Below are 24844 nucleotides of genomic sequence, written 5' to 3'. Positions count from 1 at the left end.
CTTAGGACTCTATACCTCTATCTTGTATGCATTGCTTTCATCCCCTTCTTTCATTTCCTCCATAAGTATTTCTTCTCGTAATCCAACCCTGTCCAATTTGTCAGTCTTTCTCCTAATCATTTTGGGGCATAGAACGATCCTGGTTAGAGTGCGTTGTTGGCATTAATTTACGAAAGGGGTCCTCGTACATGTGATATGTAACATATGCCCCTTTTCACCTACTTTATATTAGGCAGCGCCGTACATGAAGTCTGTTGATTCAGCCTCTGGCAAATGAATGTAAACACGTCCTATTTTTTGAGGTGGAATGTAAGGATGTTGGTATTCTTTGGGTTAAAAGCAGGACAGATTAAGCACCCTTTCCAATGCTGTATTGTATTTTGCTTATTGGAGGCATGACTGCTCATGGCTATCTAGGGAGATAGACGTACACTACATTTCACATATTAAGGTACATTCCAAAAAACATTTTGATGTATACTGGCAGAGCGGCCTTTCCTGCCACTTGTGCAGTGCTTAAAAATAACCGAGAAGTAAAAATAAAATACAAAACGAAAGAAGGATGAAAAATGTACAGACTGTCTTGTCTAGCGTTTCCATGATTCATATGTGCCACCTATTTTTCCTGGCAGACATGCTGTCATTGTTTTTGAGACCACTGTTTCGTATTACTCATGTTGTCCGGTGCAGTGATTGGAAATGGAGAACGTTCATCAGAATGGATTTTCCAGCACTAAGATGTTACCGGCTCATAATGCACGAAGACACCTGAAAATAGGCAGCCACGAATTTCCCTGAAATTGAAACATTCAAACTTAATTTGGAGTAATCTTTAAGCTCGACGCTAATATCAACCCAAATTTTAGAGGAATGCCTTTGCCCCACAGTTTGCTTGTAATGTGAAAAAAACTTCACATAAAGCTGAAATAATGCTGTCGCTGATAATCAGCAACGCAATCTAGCAAGATTAAGCTGTGTAAAATAGTGTTCATTTTTTGCTGGGACCTTTGTGATGTAACTTTTGATAGTGTAGTACACGGGGAAAGTTGGCTGATTTGTGCACATGCTTACTAATGCAAACATAAAGTAGCAGGTAAATGTATGCCCTAATTGCACCTACAGTTTCCTTTAATCAAAAAACAACCCTATATAGTTTCCTCGTCAAAAAAAGCATTGAACGTGAATTCAGAAAAAAGGTGGTGGGCACTGGATCATTCCTTCCTCTTAAAAAATGATAGTCATTCGAGCTGTGGTGGAAAAATAAAAGCATATTTTTCCGCCGGGCATTCAGTTAAGTAGTATCGACATTGTCATTGTACGTGCTTATATTGTTAAATATGTTGTAACATTTCAAATGACATGATATTGATTAAAAACCGGACAATTCATTGACTGGGGTGCTTGTGTTAATATTAAAAAAATGTTTTTTTTTTTTTTACAGGTGCACACATTCCGAGGACCCCACTGGTGCGAGTACTGTGCTAATTTCATGTGGGGCTTGATTGCTCAGGGAGTGAAATGTGCAGGTACCTTAAAGCCATTCTTCTGATTACATATTGTTTTCCAAATTTCGATTTTGAAGTTCACATGATTGTTTAGATGTTCTAAACATAGATTATTCATTTATTAACAAAAAAAGTGTTTTTTAAACTGCTCAAGAAACCTTTTCACTACAGACATTGCGTAGAACATGATTAAACAGACATTCTGAAGATCATCTGCCAGTGCTTAATTTGTGCTGGTGTTTGCTGGTGCTTATTTTGCAGAGGCTGGATTCAGGTTCTCTCATGATTCCTCAAACGGGCTTTAAGCCACTCCTTGGCTAAAAGCCCAAGCTGGTATATATCTCAATTTACCTATCCCATGGCCCAAAGTCACCATCCATCTGTCATCAATTGGCTGTACTGGTGTCACTCAACACCCCCCCCCAATTTAGGAGAGTTATTGATATACTCGTTCTGTATACTGCGATGCTGGTCCACACACATCTGACCAGGTGTCTCCCATTGGCTGATTCGAGGTGACCTGGTAGGGGGGTTCGATGGATCATACCAAACTCAGGGCTCTCATCAGTGTTTTAGTGTATCTCTCCTGCCTGCCCTGTGAATGTCAGTGGAGGACTGTCTGGCATGCCATGCTTGAACAGGGCCTCTATTAGTCTGTCCATCACCAACCTCTAGCAACTTGCAGCTGGTGTACACAGCAGCCACTGCATACACTGGCCAGTGCCCAGCACTAATGACAGTAGCACAAGTGATAAGACCATTTGGTTGAATGTCTGTGCAGGCACAGACCATGGTATCTTGTGGGTGTAGTAGTGCACCTGCTAGTTGCACCGCTCACTCGCTCAATGCTGGCAGTCGAACCAGTCCATCTTAGGCTGGTCTTCCCTCAACTTTTAGCCTTCCGCCTCCATTTTTATGTTAATCTCATTTTTGCTGGCCTTAGGACTCTGCACACTTTACCACTGCTAAAAAGTGGCAAATGGCATTTCCTCAATCCTTAAAACATGGTAACATTAACTAACCCCCAATTAGCATATTTAATTTACCAGTAAGTCCCTAGTAAAGTGATGCTACATGTGCCCAAGACCTGTAAACTAAATGCAATCAGTGGACCTGCACCTGGGCCTGATTATGCCACCCACTTAAGCAGCACTTTAAGCCTGGCCCAGTCCTGCCATTTCAGAGCCTGTATGTGCAACTGCCAATTCGACCTGACAAAGTAAACCTTTTGCCAAGGCCAAACCTTCCTTTTTAAAACACGTCACCCCTAGGGTAGGGCCTGGACAGCTAGAGGGCAGGATGCGGTGTATTTAAAAAGTTTTACATTGTCCAGGCAGTGAAAAACTGTTTTTTTTATACTGCAAGGGCTACCTCTCACATGGGATAACATTGCAGTTACCTTATTAGATTGCATAAGTGTAATTTCCGAACGTAAATAAGTAACCAGTTCATGTTTGATGTCTCTGGAATCCTAATTTAAAATCCTAACTTATGGTGAAGTCTGATTTGAAATTAGTTTTCAAAAATGCCACTTTTAGAAAGTTGGCATTTTCCTACTTTAGCCATTTAATGCATGTAGCCTGTTTCTGCTCACATGACAAGGTGTAGCTAACAGTTGGTCTTTGTGTATTCCTCCTAGACTGCCACACACAATAGGGAGCTTAGATGTGCCTGGGTGGGCCATCATTGGCAGAATGGGAGGGAGGAGCTTGGCACAGCCCCACTTACACCTGAATTAGGCTGTGTCCTGCCGCCACACATAGTGCAGCATACCCCCTGCAGTTAGTCTGGCACTACGACAGGGAACACAGGATGACCGTGGACTTCAAAGGGAAACCTAGTAGCTTCTTCCCCACTTCAAAGGCGCACTAAGTATAAATACTGTATCTCAGACACCACTACTTAAGTACAATTTTGGACCCTTGGATACTCTGCCAGGAAGGAGGACTGCTGTCCTGCTACAAGGATTGCCACTCTGCTGGTCTGCTGCTCTGAAGGAACTGCTGTCCTGCTGTGCTGACCTGTTGCCCTCTTGCCTGGATGAATGTGGACTGACCCTGAAACTCTTAAACCTAGAACCCAGAGTGACTACAAGGGGCTAGTTGGCGGCCCTACTAATCTCAAGCCTCAGGGACATAACAGGTTCAACAACCTAGCACCTGTAACTGGACTTAGCCATCTGTAAGTCTTACCTAACAAGTGGTGCTACCCCAGTCCTGGACCCTTGGAAATGGGCTTAAAGAGCTTGCCGCCCTCTGGGAACCCAGCTGAACTGATGCATCTCTGCTGCTGCGTGGATTAGACCCATCGCAAAGGCAAGCATTGCCTGCGGAAGCCGCACTGCCTTCGGAACCGCCACTGCATGACACATCCTTGACACAGGCCCTTGTCAACGACAGCATCAATGACGACGGACTCAGCATTGCATCCTCTCAGCTCTTCAGGACCAAAGCATCACCCAAATGCACGCCGCATCCTTGAATATAGACTTCACTTTGCAAGCCCCACCGACTATCATTGACAATGATGCAGGTCCTTGCATCACAGCCTCGCTGCATCATGGAACTCATGCATCACCTCATCTGAACGACTCATCTTCAACATGAATACACGTAGCACTCCGCAAACCAGAATTCAAGGCACTTTGTTCAGCAGGCCTAACTGGGTACTTCCAAAGTGGTTGTCAGGGCAAGTCTAGTCTATCATACTATTTCAGGAAAGAATTCCAATAAGACAGGGATTCATGGTAGTAGTTCTTTATATTGGTGTTGTCACTCTATCCGTGAGAGAGAGCGATAAAATGTCTGACAGCCAACACATGTTTCACCCTTTTACACGGCCATCCGGCCTGGGGCTTCTTCAGGGCGAGGGACACCTTAAAAGGACTTAGGTCGTCGGTGAAAGGCGGTCCTTAAATATCTCGTAATAAAGGGCGTAATGCCGATCTGGTCAATCTCGATCTGGAAATGTGTCCTTCTACCCGGCCCATGCTTCATTGAGGTTGGCCTGAACTTGTGAATTTGTCCCAGTCGAAGTGACCAGATACCAACAGTTGCTGCTTTATGCTTTTGACGCTATTTTTTCTAAAAATCTTTAAAATTGAATATCTTCAATTCTACCAATTGGATTTTTGTCATTGTTTTTGTCTTCATTAAAAATGTCTCTAGTTTTCTAACTCTGTTTTGCTCTCCTTTTCTGGTGTTCACTGTTACTGTTGGAAGTGTTACTCATTTTATACACATTCCCTCTGAGTTAAGCCTGACTCCTCTCTGCCAAGCTACCTGGGGATTTGAGCACAGGCTAATTTAGGGCTTGCTTGCAACTTCACCTTGAGAAGAATTGTTGTTGCTGCTTGAGAAGGGTTTCATCCCCTTCAGCCAATAATCCCATATTTTAAACTGGCAAAATCCAGTGACCCAGCAAAATGGATGGCCATTATGGGCATGGCACCCCTCTCACATCTGAACAAAGAAGTCTTGCCTGCCCCGTGCCAATCTCTTACCCTGCAGTTTAATAAACAGTCCAGATGAAGGTGCTCCCTTTGCCACGCTCTCAGATGAGAGAAGTGTGTGAAGATCTGCTTACCTAAAGCCCTCTTGGTGATCTAATAGTAGCTGTCAAGTTTTCTAAATGCATGTGTGACATTTCTATCCTGTCTGCTTGTGACAATTACATGACTCATGTGTGACACTTAGTAACACTTTTTTGCAAGCAATTAGCAAAGGGGTGCAGTGCTGAGCTCATAAAGTCATATGTTTGATTGCATTACACGATGCCACACTGCAATAGAAAAAGAAAAGAGAGCATGGCCTACTTGGGATATGGGACACATCTGAAGTTAACCCATATCAGATTCCAGCCTCGGTTCTTTATTTGTAGCATAAGCACTTGATGCTTTGTGACAGTGAAAAGGTTGAATACGAAATAAGTTTGTTATATTTATTCACTACATAATGACATCTCATATTGCTATACGTTTGGCATGAGTATTTTCCAAAGTTGTCTTTATTTTATTTTTATTCAGATGTTCGTTCTGATTTTCTTGTTCTCTATACTGAACTACAAGACTTGCTATGAATTTTACATAAGAAACGGATTTTTGGCTTAGGCACGTTTGCAAACCTTTAATTCCTAGAAATGCATTGAAACCCACTGTTACCAGTTATTATATGTTTGCTACGCTCGCAAAGACAATACATCTAGTTGCGTTGGTTTCCATTGACACATTGCTGTTTTAGTTAAAACATTGATTCCTTTCAATTTAATCTGGTTCCATTTCAAAGACGTTGTTTAAAATTGAGTTTCTGATTTGGGTAGTTTTTTTAGATTTTTTAAAAATTCTTATTAAAAAGCACTATGTTCTTCAATGGCGAAGAAACATTTCCACTTTCTTATCAGCAAACGTCTTACACGTCTTTAACTCAAAAATGTCCACGGACTCGATAATTCTCACCTCGGTGCCTACTCGAATCATGGGTTCACACTCTGCAACTCTGGGCAATAGCTTGCTTAATCTCCACTACGGCCCACCGCGATGGGATGCCTGGTCTTCACCTTGGGGATGCCCAGTAGGGGTTATCTCGCAGGGAAAGCCAGGACGGGTTCCCAAAGCAAGCGCTAAGAGACCTGTCGGTGATTTGGCGCTATATAAATCGAAATTAACATAACACTAGTATATGTGGCACAAGCAGAGTATCATCTTGTTTTATTTGCAAACCCGTGAGTATTGGGTAATCCTGGGTGTTGCAAAGCCACTTACCTGTGGATTGAATTATGATGCATTGCCTTTAATTATCAGCAAATCCATGAAATACTCACGCTTTTAATAAAGTACAAATTTCAGGGAAGAACAAAAAGTCGGAAAGAGCGGAGGAGGAAGATCAGTTTTTTAGCTATTGATATATGAGACTGACCAATTTGTTGTATCACCTGAGGTCTTCCCTTCCCATCTAACAAGAAGCAGTATAGAAGTGTGCACTGCCAGTCATATCAAAATGGCTGTTCATGCATTGGCAAGTGCTGTCCTAAGAATATTGAGCTATGGCCTCAATCGATTTATTATAAATTAAGTTCATTCAGGTCTATAAAATAATGCTGTGTTGAAAGACCTAAAGCATATTTTTTCCTCCGACGTTGCCATAGTTTTCTACCTATAACGAAAACACATGTATAGAGAGAAAGATGAGTCTCTGTGCAGTGGATACCCAGAACGTGTAAATTGATACTCATTGATTGCTTGAATAGCTGCTGCTAAATTTAACAAGTCAAAGGGATTTTGAATGGTTGCAGAAAAGGATTGACAAAGCATATATGCTTGAAGAAAAGGACCTAGGATAATGAATATGACTAAACTGTAGTTAAGTGAAATTGAATACCTCCACAAAATATAGAAAGCCTTTAAAAATGTACATGTAATCTGTGTTGATGGTGGTAGATGTTTTCATTCAAGGTGTAACTATCCAAATAGTAGAAACGCATTTGTTAGGTAGCTTTAACATGCTGAATTCTCAATAGTAGCAGAAGACAGGCTATTATAAGTTTTCCTATTGTTTTATATATTAACTTGTATCATGAGTAAATGCAATTATTCCAATAAATCTGTTCTCCAATTTTTCATATGGGAGTTTGTGCTAGTGTGGTCTTTTGTATGATGCAAGAAATACACGAAAAGTAAACTCGCATCTAGGTGGAAACCCTCCAAATGTGTTTGGGAAAATGTGACTGTTTTCTCTTTTCACACTCTTTAACAACCAACCATTCAGAGCACAGAAAAAGTCCTGCATGACCAAAAAGACATTAAAAGATATAGGTCAATATCTACTGTGCACTTCTTATTAGAAACCTCATAGAAAGCGACACCAATAGAACTGCAGAATTATTCTGACTTGCACAGGATATGGGGAAAAATTGCAACACTAGCATTATTCCATGTAGGGAAACTAAACTGGCTTTAATAGGCACCAACTCCTCCTGCTTGGAGATCTAGGATGAAGATGAAACTGCATTTATTATGCTACTTGACTGATCTGCAATTGTCCTTATCACTACTTGTCATAGAAAGATGTCAGGGGATGTAAGAGGCAGGGGGTATATGGAGGCAGGGGGTACATAATGGCAGGGGGTACAGGGTGGCCAATTTCTGAATGTTCTTATGTCCAGGATTGTGGCCGATGAGGATGAATAATCATCATCCTAAGTGGAATACCAGAAGAGTTTTAACCTTGAACCATTTTTATTTATCAGTTCAGTACAACCATTACATCACTCATTAGTTGATAGGAAAATAATATTTCACAACTGTTAACAGTATCCTTTTAATCTTCAATTTCATTTCTGAAGTTCTCCTAAGTCTCCATATTACGCCAACCGGACGTTAATTAGCGGGCTACCTTGCTGGCCGGTGAGCAATGCCCACTTTTGTTTTATCTCTCTTGCTTCTATGAGTTGTATAATTGTATGCGTTGCCTTTCCCTTATTCTGTCATGCAGTGGTCCTTATCGCTCCCCCCTCCTCCTTTCCTTCCCTTACCCGCCCTGATTTTCTTCAGTCCTTTGTATTTTTGAGTTCATTCTGTGTATTACTTTTCATTTGAGGACCTGCTGTAATGTAGTATCTTGCTACCAAATGCTAATAAATACAAGTTAAACAAAAATATTTATTTCATAAAGGATCCTGAAACAATCTAAAAATCTATTGATAAAATATTCCGAAACATTGAACCGTAGATGTTTGCCTTAGCTCAACTTTAGCGAGAATCACACTGGATTCTGCCGGTATTCACAGATGTATTTAAGAAGAACTAAAACAGATGTCTTCTCTTCAATAGAGGGCACGCACAAATTAGACCATACTGACAAGTTCAAGTCTTTGGGAGACTACTTTGATTTATAAGAAAACATTTTGTAACTACACAGCGCCCAGAACTCCAACTCCAAAGTGGTTTTGAATTTCCTATAAAGTGAACATTTTTTGCCAACATTCATGAAGTTCATTTTGGCTTCCAGTTTAATTTGAAATAACTTCCAAACCTTTATTCTGACATAGAAAACTTTCAATGGAAATGCTCCAGAGCATCTGAAGAAAAGATTGTCATTTTCGTTTAACCCCACCAGGGATTAATAAGCCAAAGGATGGAGGTAGGTATTTTCCCATTAAAGCAAGTACTTTGTGGAACGAGCTAACGGGTGAAATAAGATATAAAGAACAGGCGCTGCCATTACAGAAGAATATAAATTCTGCTGTCTGAGAGATAGACAATCAGTTAAGCTTCTGAGACCAAAGAATGATATTGATTCATTAGAATGTGAGAAGCAGCAATACATATCCGCTTGTTCGAGCTTGGTCAGAGATTGAGATGAATTAGAAGAGTTCCATTAGCATAGTCCGTTTGGGGCACCAGCAAGGACAACATTTTACTGTAACGTATGAAATTTGCACAATATTGTGGTTATATACTTTAAAGCAAGAAAATCCTTACATTGTAACCCTGGGATTCTAGTTTCTGCTGTTCCGAGGTTTGAAACTGTGGAGGGTCCAGGGACGAAAGTTGATCTTTATCTTGGCCACTTTTTCTTCATCAGCTTCTATAGTCGTAATGGGGCCAGCAAGTAACTGAGGTGGATTAGGGTTAAAAAGACTTCGGGTTAAAATAAGGAACCATCAACATTGAGTATATCTATTTATTGCCAGTGGAAGTGTATTGTTAGTAAATATTTTTATGTGACACTATTAGCAGGCAGTTTATGGTCCGAGATTGTGGGGTCTCCAGTGGAGGGTTCACCCCGATGAGAGGACACTTGTCTCCTCTGGGGGTGTTTCCTTCCAACGAGCTCCATTTGAAAGACCAGGAGTTGAACAGTACCCCTACCTGTATACAATATGATGTGTGTGTCTATTAGCTGCTGGCAGAACTCCTCAATGGCGAGAGTTTGTGTCCGAATTGGGTATGGTGATAAGAGTTTGGGGGTGATGGTGTGTTTGGTGTGGTATTGTGTGAGAGCGTGTTTTAATGGGATGTGGTTTACTTTGTTGTATGTGTAGTGTAATGGTGGACTAACATAATCAAGGGTGATTGAGTAATATGGTTATGTGATGTTTGTTGGGACTGTGATCATGGAGTGTAGTGTTTTTCAGTCTGTTATATGGATGGCCTTGACAGGGGTGTCTAGTAGAAGGAACCCGGAGTGGTGTCGTAATTGGGTTATTTAGAAGGCTCTACAGTGGTCATATGAGGTGTTTTGTTGCTGTGCTGATTGTTATTCTATTGGATAATATAGTCTTTGAGGTGTGCAAGGTGGGGTGAATGGTGTAATGTGGTCGTGTGTTATTGTTGTGTTGTGGAGGATCTGCAGTGGTCAAGGTGTAGTCTGGTCTGGTGACCTGATGTCTCCCGTCATAGTTATGCTACTATTACTATTGTTTTGGTGTGATATTTTTATTTGGTATCTACTGAAGATATGGTTGGGTCATAGTTTGGGATAAAGATTAATTGTGACGTTGAGAACCTTGGAATGTGTGCTGTGTTGCTCAACGTTTGAAATCAGAGCAAAGTGATTGTGCATGTGTGACAAAAGTCCCAACACTGGTTTTTAACTCTATCATTATCGTGTTTGTTTAACGTGTAACAACAGTGGTATTTAGAATGTGTTTTCTACCTCCAGTTGTACATACTTGCAGATTTTAGTGTTATCATCTTAACAGAATGTTAGTTATTTGAGAGACGATCTAGAATTTGTAAGTCATTGCTTATTAGTCATTGTACTGAGTATAGTTTACTACAGCGCAGAGACATTTTGTGTGTGTATTCTGTGTGTCCGTCACCATGAAGGCTCACAAATGATGTGTCTAGGCTTGGTAATATGTTAAATACCACTTGAAGATGCCAACTATGAGATGGCTCATGCAGTCACTGCATAGTAATGCGTCCCACTCAGTGTACATCGGCATTTTCAGATTAGAGGGAGAACTGGCCACACTTGCAAAGTGGTCAGGTTGATTTCGACTAAGCACACCTTACTGTTGAAGAAGAGGTTTGCGTTAGGCCTTCCAGCAACCGCGGCCCGTGCAGGTAAGAGCGATGGGGATTGGTACCACGAGAGAAAAATAAATAATTACATTTCCCTCGTCATTGTCTGTCAAAATCCCACCCCGCCCCACCTGCGCTCTTTTGGGGTGTTAAAGATAATGGTAGTGGCAGAATGTCATCTGCCAGTGGCTTAGCAAGGAGGGTGCGGATGGGCGGTGCCACTTTTTCCCTCGTCGTAGTCTGTCTCCCCTCCAATAAGCCCCCTGATCTTCGCTTTTACCTGCGGCCATCGTGGGAAGACAAACGCAGGAACAGCCACGGGCAGCAAAAGTTCTAGCTATGCCACTGTCATCTGCTTATCTCCAGCCTTCATCTCTTATGTCCCAGGAGTAGGGAGACTAAGTGAAGTAGACACTTTTACGTGTACTCTTTGCGGCACAAATGGTGCCTGAGCCCCTATTCCTGACTGAAAATAAATCTTTTACTTTCTGTTGTGCTAAGATTTGTATTTTGAATTATTGTGAACATTGGTCGTGTGTGTTGTTGAGTCCCACTTTTTTTTGATTTATGACCAATGTTTGTGCATACCAAAAATGTGAGTGGTGCAAAGTGAAATTCATATGTCCAACCAAGGTGTTTTGTGTGTCAGGGGACCGGTTATAGTGCTCTAAGGCATCGGATTCACACAGATTGCCCATTTGTGTGTGTTGAGTTTCCCTTCACGGTGTTATTTGTCCATTGTTCGTGAACAGCGTGAATGGTACAAAAGGGTTTACAACAAAGTACAGCGCCATATGTTTTGTTGAGGTGTTTTGTGTGTCAACGCACTTGTCATTATGGCCTGCCTAAGCATCGACTTTGCCCTTCACTGACCTGTAAGGACACCAATTTTACTTTGTTGCACGTTCACGCACATTATGAAAAATAGGCACACTTCAACATGCGAACCTCACATTTTTTCTATTATCTCCATAATTGTGAACATATTTTACCAAACCCAGAAAAGGCAATAATTGTTTATAAGACCGCAGTCACTTACACACAGAGAACAAGTTCCTATAGAAAGTCCCATTTTAAAGATGCATATTACAAATTTGAGACTCCAGTAACTTGGGTGCTCCGTTTGACTACTGTACACCAAATTTGGCAAACTGTAAAATATACAACTATATATTCTGTTTTCCAAAGGTGGTGCGGATTGATTAAGGAGGAACCAACGGTATTAAGGGTACAAAAATCTGGTTTTCTGGTAATTGAGGTTTTAAGCTTAACTTCACACTGGCAACTACAGCTCTGTAATATTGGTTTCTGTTTGTGTGCAAAAGAATGGCGCTACAGCTGTATGCAGCATCGTCTCTACTATACACAATTCCAGCATTTCATGTGCAGCTAACTCGGAAAATCACACAAAAATCTACGCATCACAGAATTGTGCATATGGTTTACACAGATGTATTCTTTTTTTGGATTCATAGAATCATAAGGGGTATTCCGTGGAACTATATACAAGTCTATATTTATTTCTACTCCCCTAACTTTCCTAATAATCTGCAACAGTAAGTATGGAGGAAATGTGGATGTGCACAATTAATTCCCCAGACTCTTTAAATCCTTCATAGTGGTTTCCATGAAGAGAAATAACTTCCTGTAAACCACCTTGAAAATATGGCGGTAATTTAGGCACTTGTCAACCCTTTTTACACGAGTATATGTGTAAATAGGGTGGGAAAAGTCATTAGGAATATTTGTGAATACCTACAATGTTACGACTGAGTTTCCCCAGCATGTCTAATATCACTACCCTGGGAACACCTATTTTCCCACTGCTTTATCAAACTTGGTGCCAGAGAAATGTATGCTACACTTTGTACAGAATGTAAAGTTGCAAAATTCTGCAAAATATTTTCATGGAATCAGAAATTGGAAAGTACGTCCTCCGATTATAACTAGTACCATTGTAAGTTACATTTCCAACTGAACAAAGTTCTATGAATTGAGACTACTATCTGATCTGTCGATTACCTCTGGCTACATCGTCTAAATTGTACATGCTAATTTCAAGTTAATAAGAGAGGGTGTAAAGAGAGAAAGAAGGTTCCTGTGACAGAATGTAATACCCCAAAATCAGAGCTTTTTTGTTCATAGAACCTGTTATGTGATGTGTTCGGTCAACTCGTTTTCCTATAATGCATTTCTGGTTACATCAAATGGAAAACGAATCAGTTTTCTCAAAAGGTTCAGAAAAAGTAATTTCCCACTTTACTGTACAGTATATTTTTTGAAATAGCTAGATATCATTCTCAGATTTACAGAATGTGCTGGAGTGTGAAATGTGTCCTGCGAGTCACACAGCTTCTGACCTTTAGCTACTGAGGCCAGTCTCGGGCCTTAGGAATATGATCTTTTTTAATGGATTGTGGAATAAAGCATTCCACTCTAATAGGAAAGTCGTTCATCTTTCTTCTGGTAATGACTGTGAAAAACCAATGCATTCTTTTTTGCAGTATCGAAGCAGGGTCTCAAAAAAGGCATTCCGTTTTCCGACGGTTAATTTATTTAGGTTTATTTGTTTCTGAAAAGGATCGCTGTGAGTATGCATTAGTAAACAAGAGTGGTCAAAATATGCCTTTGGTGAGACTGTTTGTGTGGCAGTGAAAAGTATATTGGCCGCCTTGCTGCAAAATCGGCCATCTCACCGGCCATTATGGCATCGCCAGTAGTTGCGCCGCAAGTGCGGCAATATCATTGGAGCGCGTGTCACATCGCCGATTGAACATCGCGCGACATGACAACGCGACGTTTGAGGCCCCACAGTAAAACAAGACTTACTGCATGCCAGTTACCGTGCACGATGAAATACGTACAGTACAGAGACTTTCTGTATTGCTTCTACTGTTTATATTTGTTGATTGACGATTGCCTGATTACCCAGTAAGCGATTAGTAATACTTAGAGAATTTAAGAACGTTTTACCTAATAAATCACTCGCAGATTGTTGAGCAACCTGGGATAATAGGATGTTACAATAAAAACCATACTTAGAAATTATGAAATAGACTCCTTGGCTAAAAGGATTATCATTTTCAAAATAAACAGAGAACTAAGACTGTGACCTGCCGCTGACAATGTTCACTCGGCCTTCTGAAATTCGGACAACTTAATAATATGACATTCTTAGGGCCTCGTGGAGTGCATAGGACACTGGTTTTCAGAGGTTACACGGAGGTACATAATACACCCTTGTTCCTCTAGAGAGCTAAATACAAGACAGTCAATCTGCTCTGGATTGTATACAAGAAACCCATCTTGCATGAAAGGCAAACAGTGGCTGAAAAGTAGTAAAAAAAAAAGCCAAGAGAATCCTAGAACTGGTGGCACCGAGCTCAACCTAGGACTACATATTGTGAAATCAATGGGTAAAGTATAATAGGGACTCTGTAACATTCAGAAGCCCCTTCTGTAATGCCGAAGTGCCCTGGGATGCAGAAAGAGAACAGACGCCCATTGCGGCGTGGACACTTTTAATAATATGGCGCTGGTGGAAATTCTGCATGCTTACATTTTACACGATTGCAACTGAAAAACGACGACTTCTAGTTTTCCTGGACTACTCCTAAAATGTGGGGGAAAGGGGCCAATTTGCTGTAACCCTAGGTATTAGGATTGTATTACACTTCCGATGTTATTAGCTGGCCATCAGTGAGGAGACCTGTTTAGACCTACAATATGAACTGTATTACTTTTATACACTCCTTAACTAAGGACGTGGAGTTTTAAACGTGTTTCAAATGTATTTCAGATTTCAATCCTCATGGTGAATTGAAGTCCTTTAGGAAGCTCATTCTACCTTCGTGGTCTTTGAACTCATACAGTGCTGGTGCCCCTTTCGACCTTCTTCTCGACCTCCTCACCGTTCCTCGGTCAAAAAGACGATCATAAGACAATTGTCCTTCAAAGCCGCCCATGTTTTATAAACTACGGAATCGTCGATCAAAATAGGATCTTTTTTCCTCGCGCCCTCTTGTCTCGCTTTCTTCTTCTACGCCCTCTCCAAGTTTCTAACCTTTCACCGTCTGTCCTGCGCCCCCTCTCATCTTCCGCTCTCATCTCTCATCTCTCCTCCTCTCCTCTGTCCCCTCCTCCTACCCTCCCTCCGCCTCTCAGTCCCCTCCTCTTCTCTTCTAGTGAAAGTGGTGTAAGGCCCGGGCACGCTTAGGCCGCTGGGGGAGCTCTGGGTTTTGTTTACAAACTTCAACATACACCCATACACCCATCCATGCACCCACCCATACACCCATCCATGCCTCCATCCATACACCCATCCAAGCATCCATCCATACACCCATCCCCATGCATCCATCCATACACCCATCCCCATCCATCCATCCATACACCCATCCCCATCCATCCATCCATCCACCCATACACCCATCCATGCATCCACCCATACACCCATCCATGCATCCATCCATCCATCCATCCACCCATCCATCTACCCATCCCCATGCATCCATCCATCCATCCATGCATCCACCCATACACCCATCCACCCATCCACCCATCCATCCATCCATCCATCCACCCATACACCCATCCATGCATCCACCCATACACCCATGCATGTATCCATCCATACACCCATCCATGCACACCTATCCATTCACCCATCCATCCACCCATCCATCTACCCATCCCCATGCATCCACCCATCCATCCACCCATCCATGCATCCACCCATACACCCATCCACCCACCCATACACCCATCCACCCATCCATGCATCCACCCATACACCCATCCATGCATCCATCCATACACCCATCCATGCACACCCATCCATCCACCTACCCATCCCCATGCATCCATCCATCCATCCACCCAACCATGCATCCACCCATACCCCATCCACCCATACACCCATCCACCCATACACCCATCCATGCATCCACCCATACATGCACCCATCCATGCACACCCATCCATCCACCCATCCATGCACACCCATCCATCCACCCATCCATGCACACCCATCCATCCACCCATACACCCATCCATGCATCCATCCTTACAGGCATCCATGCATCCATCCATGCAACCATCCATCCGCCATGTATTCATCCTTCCATACACCCATCCATGCATCCATCCAGTAATACAGTACTAAAAAGGTAATGTCGCGTTATACTTTTAATTGGTGTACTTTTAATTCCAGCATCCATCCGTAATACATGAATAAAAATGTAATTTAACGCTGCCCATTAAATTTCCGCGAGTTGAAAGGAGGCTCGAACCTTTGTTATCAACACCTAAGTCGTCACACCTACCAGCTAGGCCAAATCCTCTCCTTTTCATTTATACGGCCATTGTAAGCTATATTTGTTTCTCCGTTTTTCGCCAAATGATATTTTATTCTGTCCTATTGTAGCAAATTTACCTTTATGACTAATTCCGTTTTTGTCGAAAATCCATGTTCCCATTTTAAATATAATCTTCCGTTCCCAATGTTTATAAGTACATTCTGACTAATTCCGTTTCCGTTCACAATGTTTATAAGTACATTGGGAATAATACATTCTGAAAATCCATGTTCCCATTTTAAATATCATGTTACGTTCACAATGTTTATAAGTAATTTGTAACGTTTTCCGTTTCAATAAAAATGCGACTAAAATCCCACTCCAAAGTACATTCCCATTTTATGCGTAGTAATGGTATTTTAACATCGCATGCGATGTAATTGCATGCGATGTTAATGCCATCGTTCCGTTGTAGCATGCGCAGTAAAATGCTGCGATGCTAACGACAATGCGATGTAAACGTCGCGGTGCAATAGCACCGCGATGTATTTCCATCGATGTCATTGGTGTTTCCCATCTGGAACCAATCTTAATTATGTTTACATTTCAAGTAAGTCTTGTGACACTGCTCTGTCTCAAACATGTTCTCTTTCACAGACTGAAATTGTCGAACCCTGCCAAATGATGTCTCTGATACAATAGGCTCAGTAGGGACGATTCACAGAGAATAATATAAAGTCCAAGGGTCAAAAGTTTCTGCGTATGCTTTATTTAGGTTTCCAGCTTTTTCAAATTTTTTGAAAAAAAAAAACAGGAATACTCAGGGAATTTAAGCAAATTGTAGGTTAGCATACTCTTACTGTCATATTTATACCTCTACAATTGGCCTGGGGCAGACTGTTGGCTTAAGTATTGAAAACATTTGCACCTAACTTTTTGCCCATTTTTTCTACCTCTAGAAAGCTATAAAAATAAATTTCTTTCATTACCACTAAAATAAGGTGCTTAAAGGTTTTCAGACTCAGATAACACGCTTTACTTAAGTGGTTTGGCACTAAAGTTAGATGCAGGAACTGGAGGTGAAAAACCTTTTGCACCTCTTGTTTTTACTCACAAGTTTGACTTTATGGCATTTACTACCTCCCAGTGAACAACCCCTAGCCTCCCCATTGGGAACACCTCGTTTCCCACCCCTATCTAACACTGCAGAACAGAATATCGGCCATACGCAGTGGTTCTGGAATAACTTTCAGAGTGGGGGTACTGCCGTCAATGTTACATCATTAAAGTCATAGGGATTATACAAAATCGCAGCGTTCAAGAATAGGTATAGCACACTGGCGACACTGCAATATGACCAATACAGCGGCGGTATCTCGCTGCCTGACCTTCGGGCATATTACTGGGCTGCCCACCTAGTTGTTGTGAACGAGTGGCAGCATGCAGAAAGAGATCACCCCACATATGTACTTGACTGGATACAGTTTAATAAGCGCTCACATATGGAGGGAAGGGGGCAGCTCAACTCCTGACTGCGACACGGATTGTTATAACAGCCTGGAAACAGGCTGAGCGACAAATGAAATGAGATGGCCGGATCACTAGGGAAACCTCACTCTGGGTCGGCACCCGGCTTCAGGAAATTACAAAACTTCGAGGCTTCCAACAAAGGGACCTACTAGACATTTCACAACTTAAAGATATATAATACTGTAAAGAACTGGTCACGTTCTCACACTTACAGGCTGAATATGACATGAGCAAGACTCAACACTACAAATACTTGCAGCTGACCCACGCCTGGCGAGCGCAACATTTAGACACTAATGATATTACAGAATATTCGCCACTGGAGGGGCGACTACTGATGGGAGAAATTGCAGAGAAGGCTGTTTCCTGGACATATAGGACAATAATTAACAAGCCAGACATTTTACGGAAGTTGCGGGCGAAATGGGAGGCAGAGTTAGGTGAGATGGAAGACTTAGATTGGGAAATGGCACTGATGCACCCACGTGAGGTGGCCATTAAGTCCAGGCTCCAACTGATACAATTTAAATATCTGCAAAGAGCGTATTATGATAGGGCGCGACTGCACCATATGGGGAGGGCAGAAACTCCGGACTGTTTGTGATGTGGAGTGTCAATAGGCACATTCTTTCACACTGTGTGGGACTGCCCACGGATTCAACAGTATTGGGCACCATGTTAGGAAGGATGGGTACTGTCTTGGGAGAGACAATTCCACTTAGTCCATAGTTTGTTTTGTGTGGAATATCCACTGACATTGACCTCCCTAAACCAAACTTAACCTTACTTCAACTAGGATTAGTGGTAGCAAAACGAGACTTGGCAAAGGCATGGGGGGCGGGGACAATCCCATCCCTGAAGGAGTGGAAAAAATATGGATATGTATATGTTGGGGGAAAAGATGACCTATAAAGCACGGGGTTGCCCCAAAAAGTTCTGGGAAATATGGAAGCCATGGTTAACACACTATGGATTGTCCCTCTCTGACTCACAGTGATCCCCTGTGGAGAGTGTGTGGGTTATACAGCTGAAAGATGCCACAACAATGTGCAAGATTTTAGAACAGTACTAGATTGTCCGCCTATGTTGTTCTTATATGATGCAGATGTCTCGCTGAAGGTGCCACCATGTGTTGCTATAAATCAATGTCTTTGTAATGTAACAAAGAAAATGTTAATAAATATATTTAAAAATAATATTAAAAAAAAAGGATAGGTATAGCAAACAAGCCTTGCCCAGTAGCAGTTGTAAGGGTGGTGAATGTAGCAGGTGGTGCATTTCGGAGCATACTATCACAATTATATGACTAAAGCACGGTGTGGGAGAACAGTCGTTTACTGACCACATTTTCTATTGAAATTGCCACTAAATTTGCACAGACATACAGCTTTACTGATAAAACTACATAGCGCACAAATGATAATGTGTGCAAAATGCGTTTCAGCAAATATTTTTCATTTTCGGATCACCAAGTAGTGTCTTGATTTGTTTTGGCCGCATTAAAAATCTTTATTTCCATCTCACTTTAGATTTAAAAAGGTGCCTTTTGTACTTTCCTCACTGCAGATAAACATTGAAATATTTGTATGGTTCATTCACAGGGATTGAAAATGTTTTTTTACCTTAGAAAAGAAATGCTGTCCTGCAGCCTTTCCTTTCACACTCCTTGTACCCCTGCGAGATAGTTGCATAGTTCACTTTACTAGCACCCACCGCACTACTACTTTCAGCGCATATGGCCCTAAGTGCAGGCTTTCCTCAATAAAAAGTTCCATCTGTAGGGGTTAAATATGTGCAGATCTTCTGTTAAACTGAACAAGATATGTATTCATGCACAGGACTCTTTTTGTGTACTTAAGTAGAACTTTGGTGCACAAAAATGTTTTGTGACACACCCCTCTTCGAGCCTTTCTGAGAGTGGATACAATCTAGAGGAATAAATCAATATATGAACATGAATATTAGTTTCTGGGTTTAGGAAGGAGTCTCGGCAAAAGTATAGAAAAGGTAAACTCAAGATGAATATTTTAAAATGAAAAACAACCTGCTTTAAGGACCTGCTTTCAGAGATTTATTATAAACAAGATAAAATTACTTTATAGTTTCATAAGATCATATAAAAGTTTTCAAAATAAGGACATTCAGAGGTAAATGAGACTAGATCACATGCTTTTAAATTCCAATAGTGAAAAACTTAGATTATTTGCTGATTGTTTAAAAACAAAGTGAATAGAATCCTGTATGTCAGATGATTTGGGGCAAACTATATTTGTATACTCTAAGGAAATGGCGTTTGGGAGCAAACTTGTGATAATGTATTTCCTTACACAATTCGTACCATAATTCGCCTTTTGACATGTTCCTTGTAAGCTAGAATGAAGAAGGCAAATAAGGGGTCACTACTTTCCTGAAGTTAAGCAGGCAATTATAGGCTTTTTATCTCAAATGTCAACTGCTGTAGAGTTGAGATGCTAACAGCACAATGGAGCAATTTCCTGAAGTATGTGAATTAATGGAAAACCATGAACTGAAAAACCACATTGGAGGAAACCAACTGATTGAAAATTAATTTTAAGGCATTTAAGAAAAGACAATTTTAAGGAAATATAAAATATCATAATTTTAAAGGAAAAATCCAAAATTACATTATAATTGGGCGTCGTTTAGGACTAATGAGGGTTTTTTGAGTTCGGGGATGGGTAATGGTTAGGGGCAATGAGTGGTTTTAAGGTCAGGAATGAGTGGAGTTCCGGCATAGAAAGGGGATTTAGGGCTCAGCAATGGGTGGCATTTGGGGGTGGTGAAGCTTTTTTAGGTATCAGGAATGGGTAGAATATATGGGTGGTGAGGGTTTTTAGGCTTCACAGGAGTTTAGGGGTGTGAAATGTTTTTTTTTTAAGTTTAGGGATGGGTGGAATGTAGGGGTGTTCAGGAGCTTTAGGTTCATGAATTGGCAGTATAGGGCTAGGGAGGGTTTTTTAGTTCAATGAGGGCTGGTGAAAAGTATGTGGTTCAGAATAGGATGAGGTTTAGAGGGGTGAGGGCTAAGGATTCAGAGATGGATCGAGTTTAGATGTAGAAAGGGTTTGTTAGGGTTCAGGGATGGCTAGAGTTAGGAGTAGTGAGTGTATTTTAGGGGTTATGAATGGATGGTGTTTAAGGGCAATGAGGGTTTTTTAAGGTTCAGGGATGGGTGGAGTTTGCCTGTAGTGAGGGGTTTTACGGGATCATGGATAGATGGGTGGGGTTAAGGTATAGAAATGGTTTTTTAGGGTTCAGTAAGGGATGGAGCCTAGGGGTAGTGAGGGGGTTTTACAGTACAGCTATAGGTGGAGCGTAGTGATAGAAAGGGCTTTTAGAGTTCAGAGATTATTGTAGTCTAGTTATAGTGAGGGATTTTTCGGAGGCTGGGATTTATGGTGGTTGAGAGTGGTGAATAGTCTGTGAACTAAAAACATCTGAAGTGTTTGTTTGACAATGTAAATGAGATGCATTTTAAATAATATCCCTGGAAGTGAAAAACTGAAATAAATACTTCCGAAAAACGTTCTGATAGTAAAGTCTGCAAACATTGCATTTACTCATTTAAAAAATACAAGCAACTGCCAATTATGATCAAAAAGAAATTTCTATGAAATGCAAATGCCATTCATTCTGAGATTTTCCACTAAACAGTTTAGATAAAATGGTTTCTCAGTAATGGTATTCTATTAAATCGTTTTTCTATGAAATCACTTACAACCACAGTTTTCATTTGACACACATCTGCTGGTGGTAATTACAAGAATGTGAAGGTCTGGATCTCTGATTTCTGTGAGCAGCAATAGCAAGAGACAGAAGTTGAGTAAATATTTTAATCCAAGGGCCATGATTTCCATTTTTTGGGCTATTCAGTTTTAATCCATGTTCTTGCTGCTCAGTTCTTCAACGATTCCAGGAACATTGGAAATGTTGGTCAAGGAGACGTAAGGTCCATTGATGCACTGATGCATCTGAATAAGATGGAACATGATTTCCACTCTCAAGTTTTATGAGTGGCAGCAGTAACCAATATATTTAACTTATTCCCCACGTGGTTAGGGCAGTGCAAGAACCTTTTTAGGGGACTACAAGGTGACAGGGCAACTGGGCTCCAACCATGATGGTTGAGGTCATTTGCTAGTGGTGTCCTTGGGCCCGTCCTACTATTGCTCTGCAAACTTTGTCAAGTACACCTCTTTCCCACGCTCAGGGAGGTAGACATTCTGATTCCCTCGAGCTAATCCTAACCTGGTGACTCATTGAAGCCTTTCTCCCCCATCAGTTAGGGCAGTAGCATGAATCCGACTCTGTGCAGTGTCAATTACCCCACAAGTCATCTGCACACTCAGTTCACATTTTTCAAGGTTCCCACCCCTGGTGGCATAGTGTTTCATGTGTTTAGTCTCATTCTCCTGCCAAGCAGATCCGGAGGCCAGTGGTGAATGAAGACTATTTAATGTGCCACGAAGAGGCAAGGTGTAGCCTGTGTCTCTGTATACCTAGTCGCCGGCTCAGTTAAATGGTGAGCTGCAGCCCTGGCACTTGTGTAGGAGTGGTCTTGGGTGCTATGGCTTTGTCCTTCCACAGGATGGGAGTTACGCCTAGGCTTAATCAGCTGACTGAGGCGCAGTTAGCATCGAGGCTAGTGCAGTCACCACAGCTGTTGGTGCCCTGATCTGTCTGATGCAGGCAGTTGCGACCTAGATCAGACTGATGGAGTCCGTCGTAGCCCCAATCAGGCCAAGGCAGGTAGTTGCAGCCTGATTCAGGTCGACACACTGACAAGACTTGAAGTTGTTACCTTTTGGGACCCTTGTCTAAGAGACCAGGGCGCCCTCTGCAGCACGAGCTGCTCCTAGCTTAGCTCTCAAATTGTCCGCTTCCTCTGGGCTTCCCACATTCTCTGGGACCCACTGGGCTCACCTTATGAACAGATGTCCCTCCTACAGAGCCAGACAAACTCCTTCCCTTTCTCAGCAGGCCCACAGCCTTCTAGACACTAAGCAGAGCCTCATCTCTGCCAGCAAAAGATGTAGACTTTAGGTGGTAACGTCTGGGAGACTGTCCGACAGACACCAGTCCTGATCACACATCTGTCCTTCGAGGACTCTGTAAAGTCCTGCCTTCCTTACGTATGAAGCACTTGCAATTGGAACAAAGTGGGATAATTAGTGTCCCATTTGTATTCACATTTTCTAGAGTGGGAGATCTGGATCCATTGTCTCCAACTGCAGAATACGTTTGGGGTGTTACTGCCTTTAAGTTATTTTCAGGCTGCGCTCCGGATACATTCATTGTATAGAGTGGTGAATCTCACAGCAGGTAGAACTCAGGCTGTCTCCGAACTCGAGCCCCCACAGCACTAGCACAAAGAAGTGTATGGTTTCTACACATGGCTCTAATGAGCCTCTATAAAGTAGTAATCAGGGATAACCAAAAGAACAAACCCGTCCTAGAAACTTTATCGCCTTGCACAACAGAAACCGCAGTCCTACCCCTCACCCCTACCATCAACCAAATAGTAGTGCTTGGAAAGAGCTAATCAACAGCCACATGTTGACAGCTGCCCTCATGGAATTTCTATAGGAAGCCATGTCTCCATCCTCTTAGTTTAAGTGTCTGAATTTCTACCCTTTATCAACAGGAATACAGGCACAATATGGAGCATGGGGACAGGGTGTCCCCATGCTCCATATTGTGCTGTGCCAGACATGATCCAAAATGGATCCTCTTGACGTCAGCTTTTAGGCTCACTCAAGCTCAGAGTCTTACTGCTGCACGCGTCCTGCATACACATACACAGGGTGCCTGTTAATGGTTATTATTGTACTCATAACAGTAGAAATACATATTGGGATCTGCAGGTCATACACTCAACAGGTCTGATCACACTATCAATCTTAAAAACAGTATTCTGCCACCATCACTTTGTGCTGTAACCAGGACAGGGACTGTTGATGTAGTTCTCCACTATAAGCGCGTATTTTGTGCGCACAAGACTGGTCGTATAGTCCCAGACATGCCTAGGCTTCTAAGGGCATTCTAGATTGCTGTGATGCTAGGGCCAGGTCAGGATACCTGGTCTACAGGCAGTTGAGGACTCGTAGCAGGGGAACACACTGTATACTATGTAGGGGACATCCCCGTTCCAACAGGCATCTTCGGCATCTTCAAGAACATGTGTTGAAACTAGCATGTTTTTGTAACCTAATGAGACAGTGCAAAATGGTACTACTGCTGCATACCAGTGTCAACTTTCCTGAAGCAAAATGGAGTGGAAGCTCATCTGCTGGGACTGAGATGTCATCCCAGATGACAACGAAGGCATTTTCAGTGCAGGGACCAAGACGATATTCCAACCGATGAGAGCAAAGAGGTGGTTAATTAAGTATGCATTTTTGTATTTTTTTTTAATTAAGATGTTTAGATCAAATGGGGAAATACCTTTGGGACCGCACCACAAACCGCAAATATGTCATAATATGAGCAAATGGTGTAGCTAAAATGTAAGCACCCGCTTCAGAGAGTGGTGAGAAAAAGTGGTCATCCGAGTCAAGGAGGATTGCAAACGTTGTTTAGAGATAAGGATATTTTGGAAAATAAAAACTTAGTGTAATGGCAAACAAAGCCGTTAAAAGACCAGTGTCTGTTCTAGACCCAATAGAGCAAGGTCTGTGTTAGTCTGCAAATTATGCACTATCAATCAGTGACACTTATAAAGCGCGCTACATACCCGTGGGGTCTCAAGGCGCTGGGGGGGGGGGAGCCGCTACTGCTCGAACAGCCAGGTCTTCAGCTTCTTCCTGAAGGAGAGGTGGTCTTGGGTCAGGCGCAGGTCGGTCGGGAGGGAGTTCCAGGTCTTGGCGGCCAGGTGGGAGAAGGACCTTCCTCCTGTAGTCGCTCTTCGGATGCGGGGGACGGCGGCGAGGGCGTGGTTGGCTGATCGGAGGTGGCGTTTGGGAGCGTAGAAGTTGACTCGGCTGTTGAGGTAGCTCGGGCCTTGGTCGTGTAGGGCTTTGTGTGCGTGGGTGAGGAGGCGGAAGGTGATTCTTTTGTTGACGGGGAGCCAGTGAAGGTCTCGCAGATGTCCGGAGATGTGGCTGGTTCGTGGGATGTCGAGGATGAGTCTGGCTGAGGCGTTCTGGATCCGCTGGAGTCTCTTCTGGAGCTTGGCGGTGGTCCCGGCGTAGAGGGCGTTGCCGTAGTCCAGTCGGCTGGTGACGAGGGCCTGGGTGACGGTCTTCCTGGTCTCGGTGGGGATCCACCAGAAGATCTTCCGTAGCATGCGTAGGATGTTGAAGCATGCCGAGGAGACGTTGTTGACTTGCCTGGTCATGGAGAGGGAGGAGTCCAGGATGAAGCCCAGGTTGCGCACTATGTGCCCTCGGAAGCACTGGAAAGAGTATTTAGACAGCCATTGCTCACAGTTTTGACAGTTCCCATGGTTTGTTAACAAAGCACGGTTT

The 24844-nt window shown here is 42.4% G+C and overlaps 1 protein-coding gene across 1 annotated transcript in view; it reads left to right on the top strand.

Annotated features, from left to right (window-relative positions):
• CHN1 (chimerin 1) overlaps positions 1–24844 on the top strand; it is a 394531-nt gene that overhangs the window by 289637 nt on the left and 80050 nt on the right. The window contains exon 8 of the mRNA XM_086956171.1: positions 1442–1526. Within this exon, the coding sequence (XP_086812297.1) occupies positions 1442–1526 (85 nt within the window). The remainder of the gene's footprint in view (positions 1–1441; positions 1527–24844) is intronic.

The sequence above is a fragment of the Lissotriton vulgaris genome, chromosome 2_1 (genome assembly GCF_964263255.1).
Source record: "Lissotriton vulgaris chromosome 2_1, aLisVul1.2, whole genome shotgun sequence".
Taxonomy (NCBI): Eukaryota; Metazoa; Chordata; class Amphibia; order Caudata; family Salamandridae; genus Lissotriton; species Lissotriton vulgaris.
The sequence above is the reverse complement of the archived record's forward strand: the minus strand, read 5'-3'. Positions and strand labels throughout refer to the sequence as shown.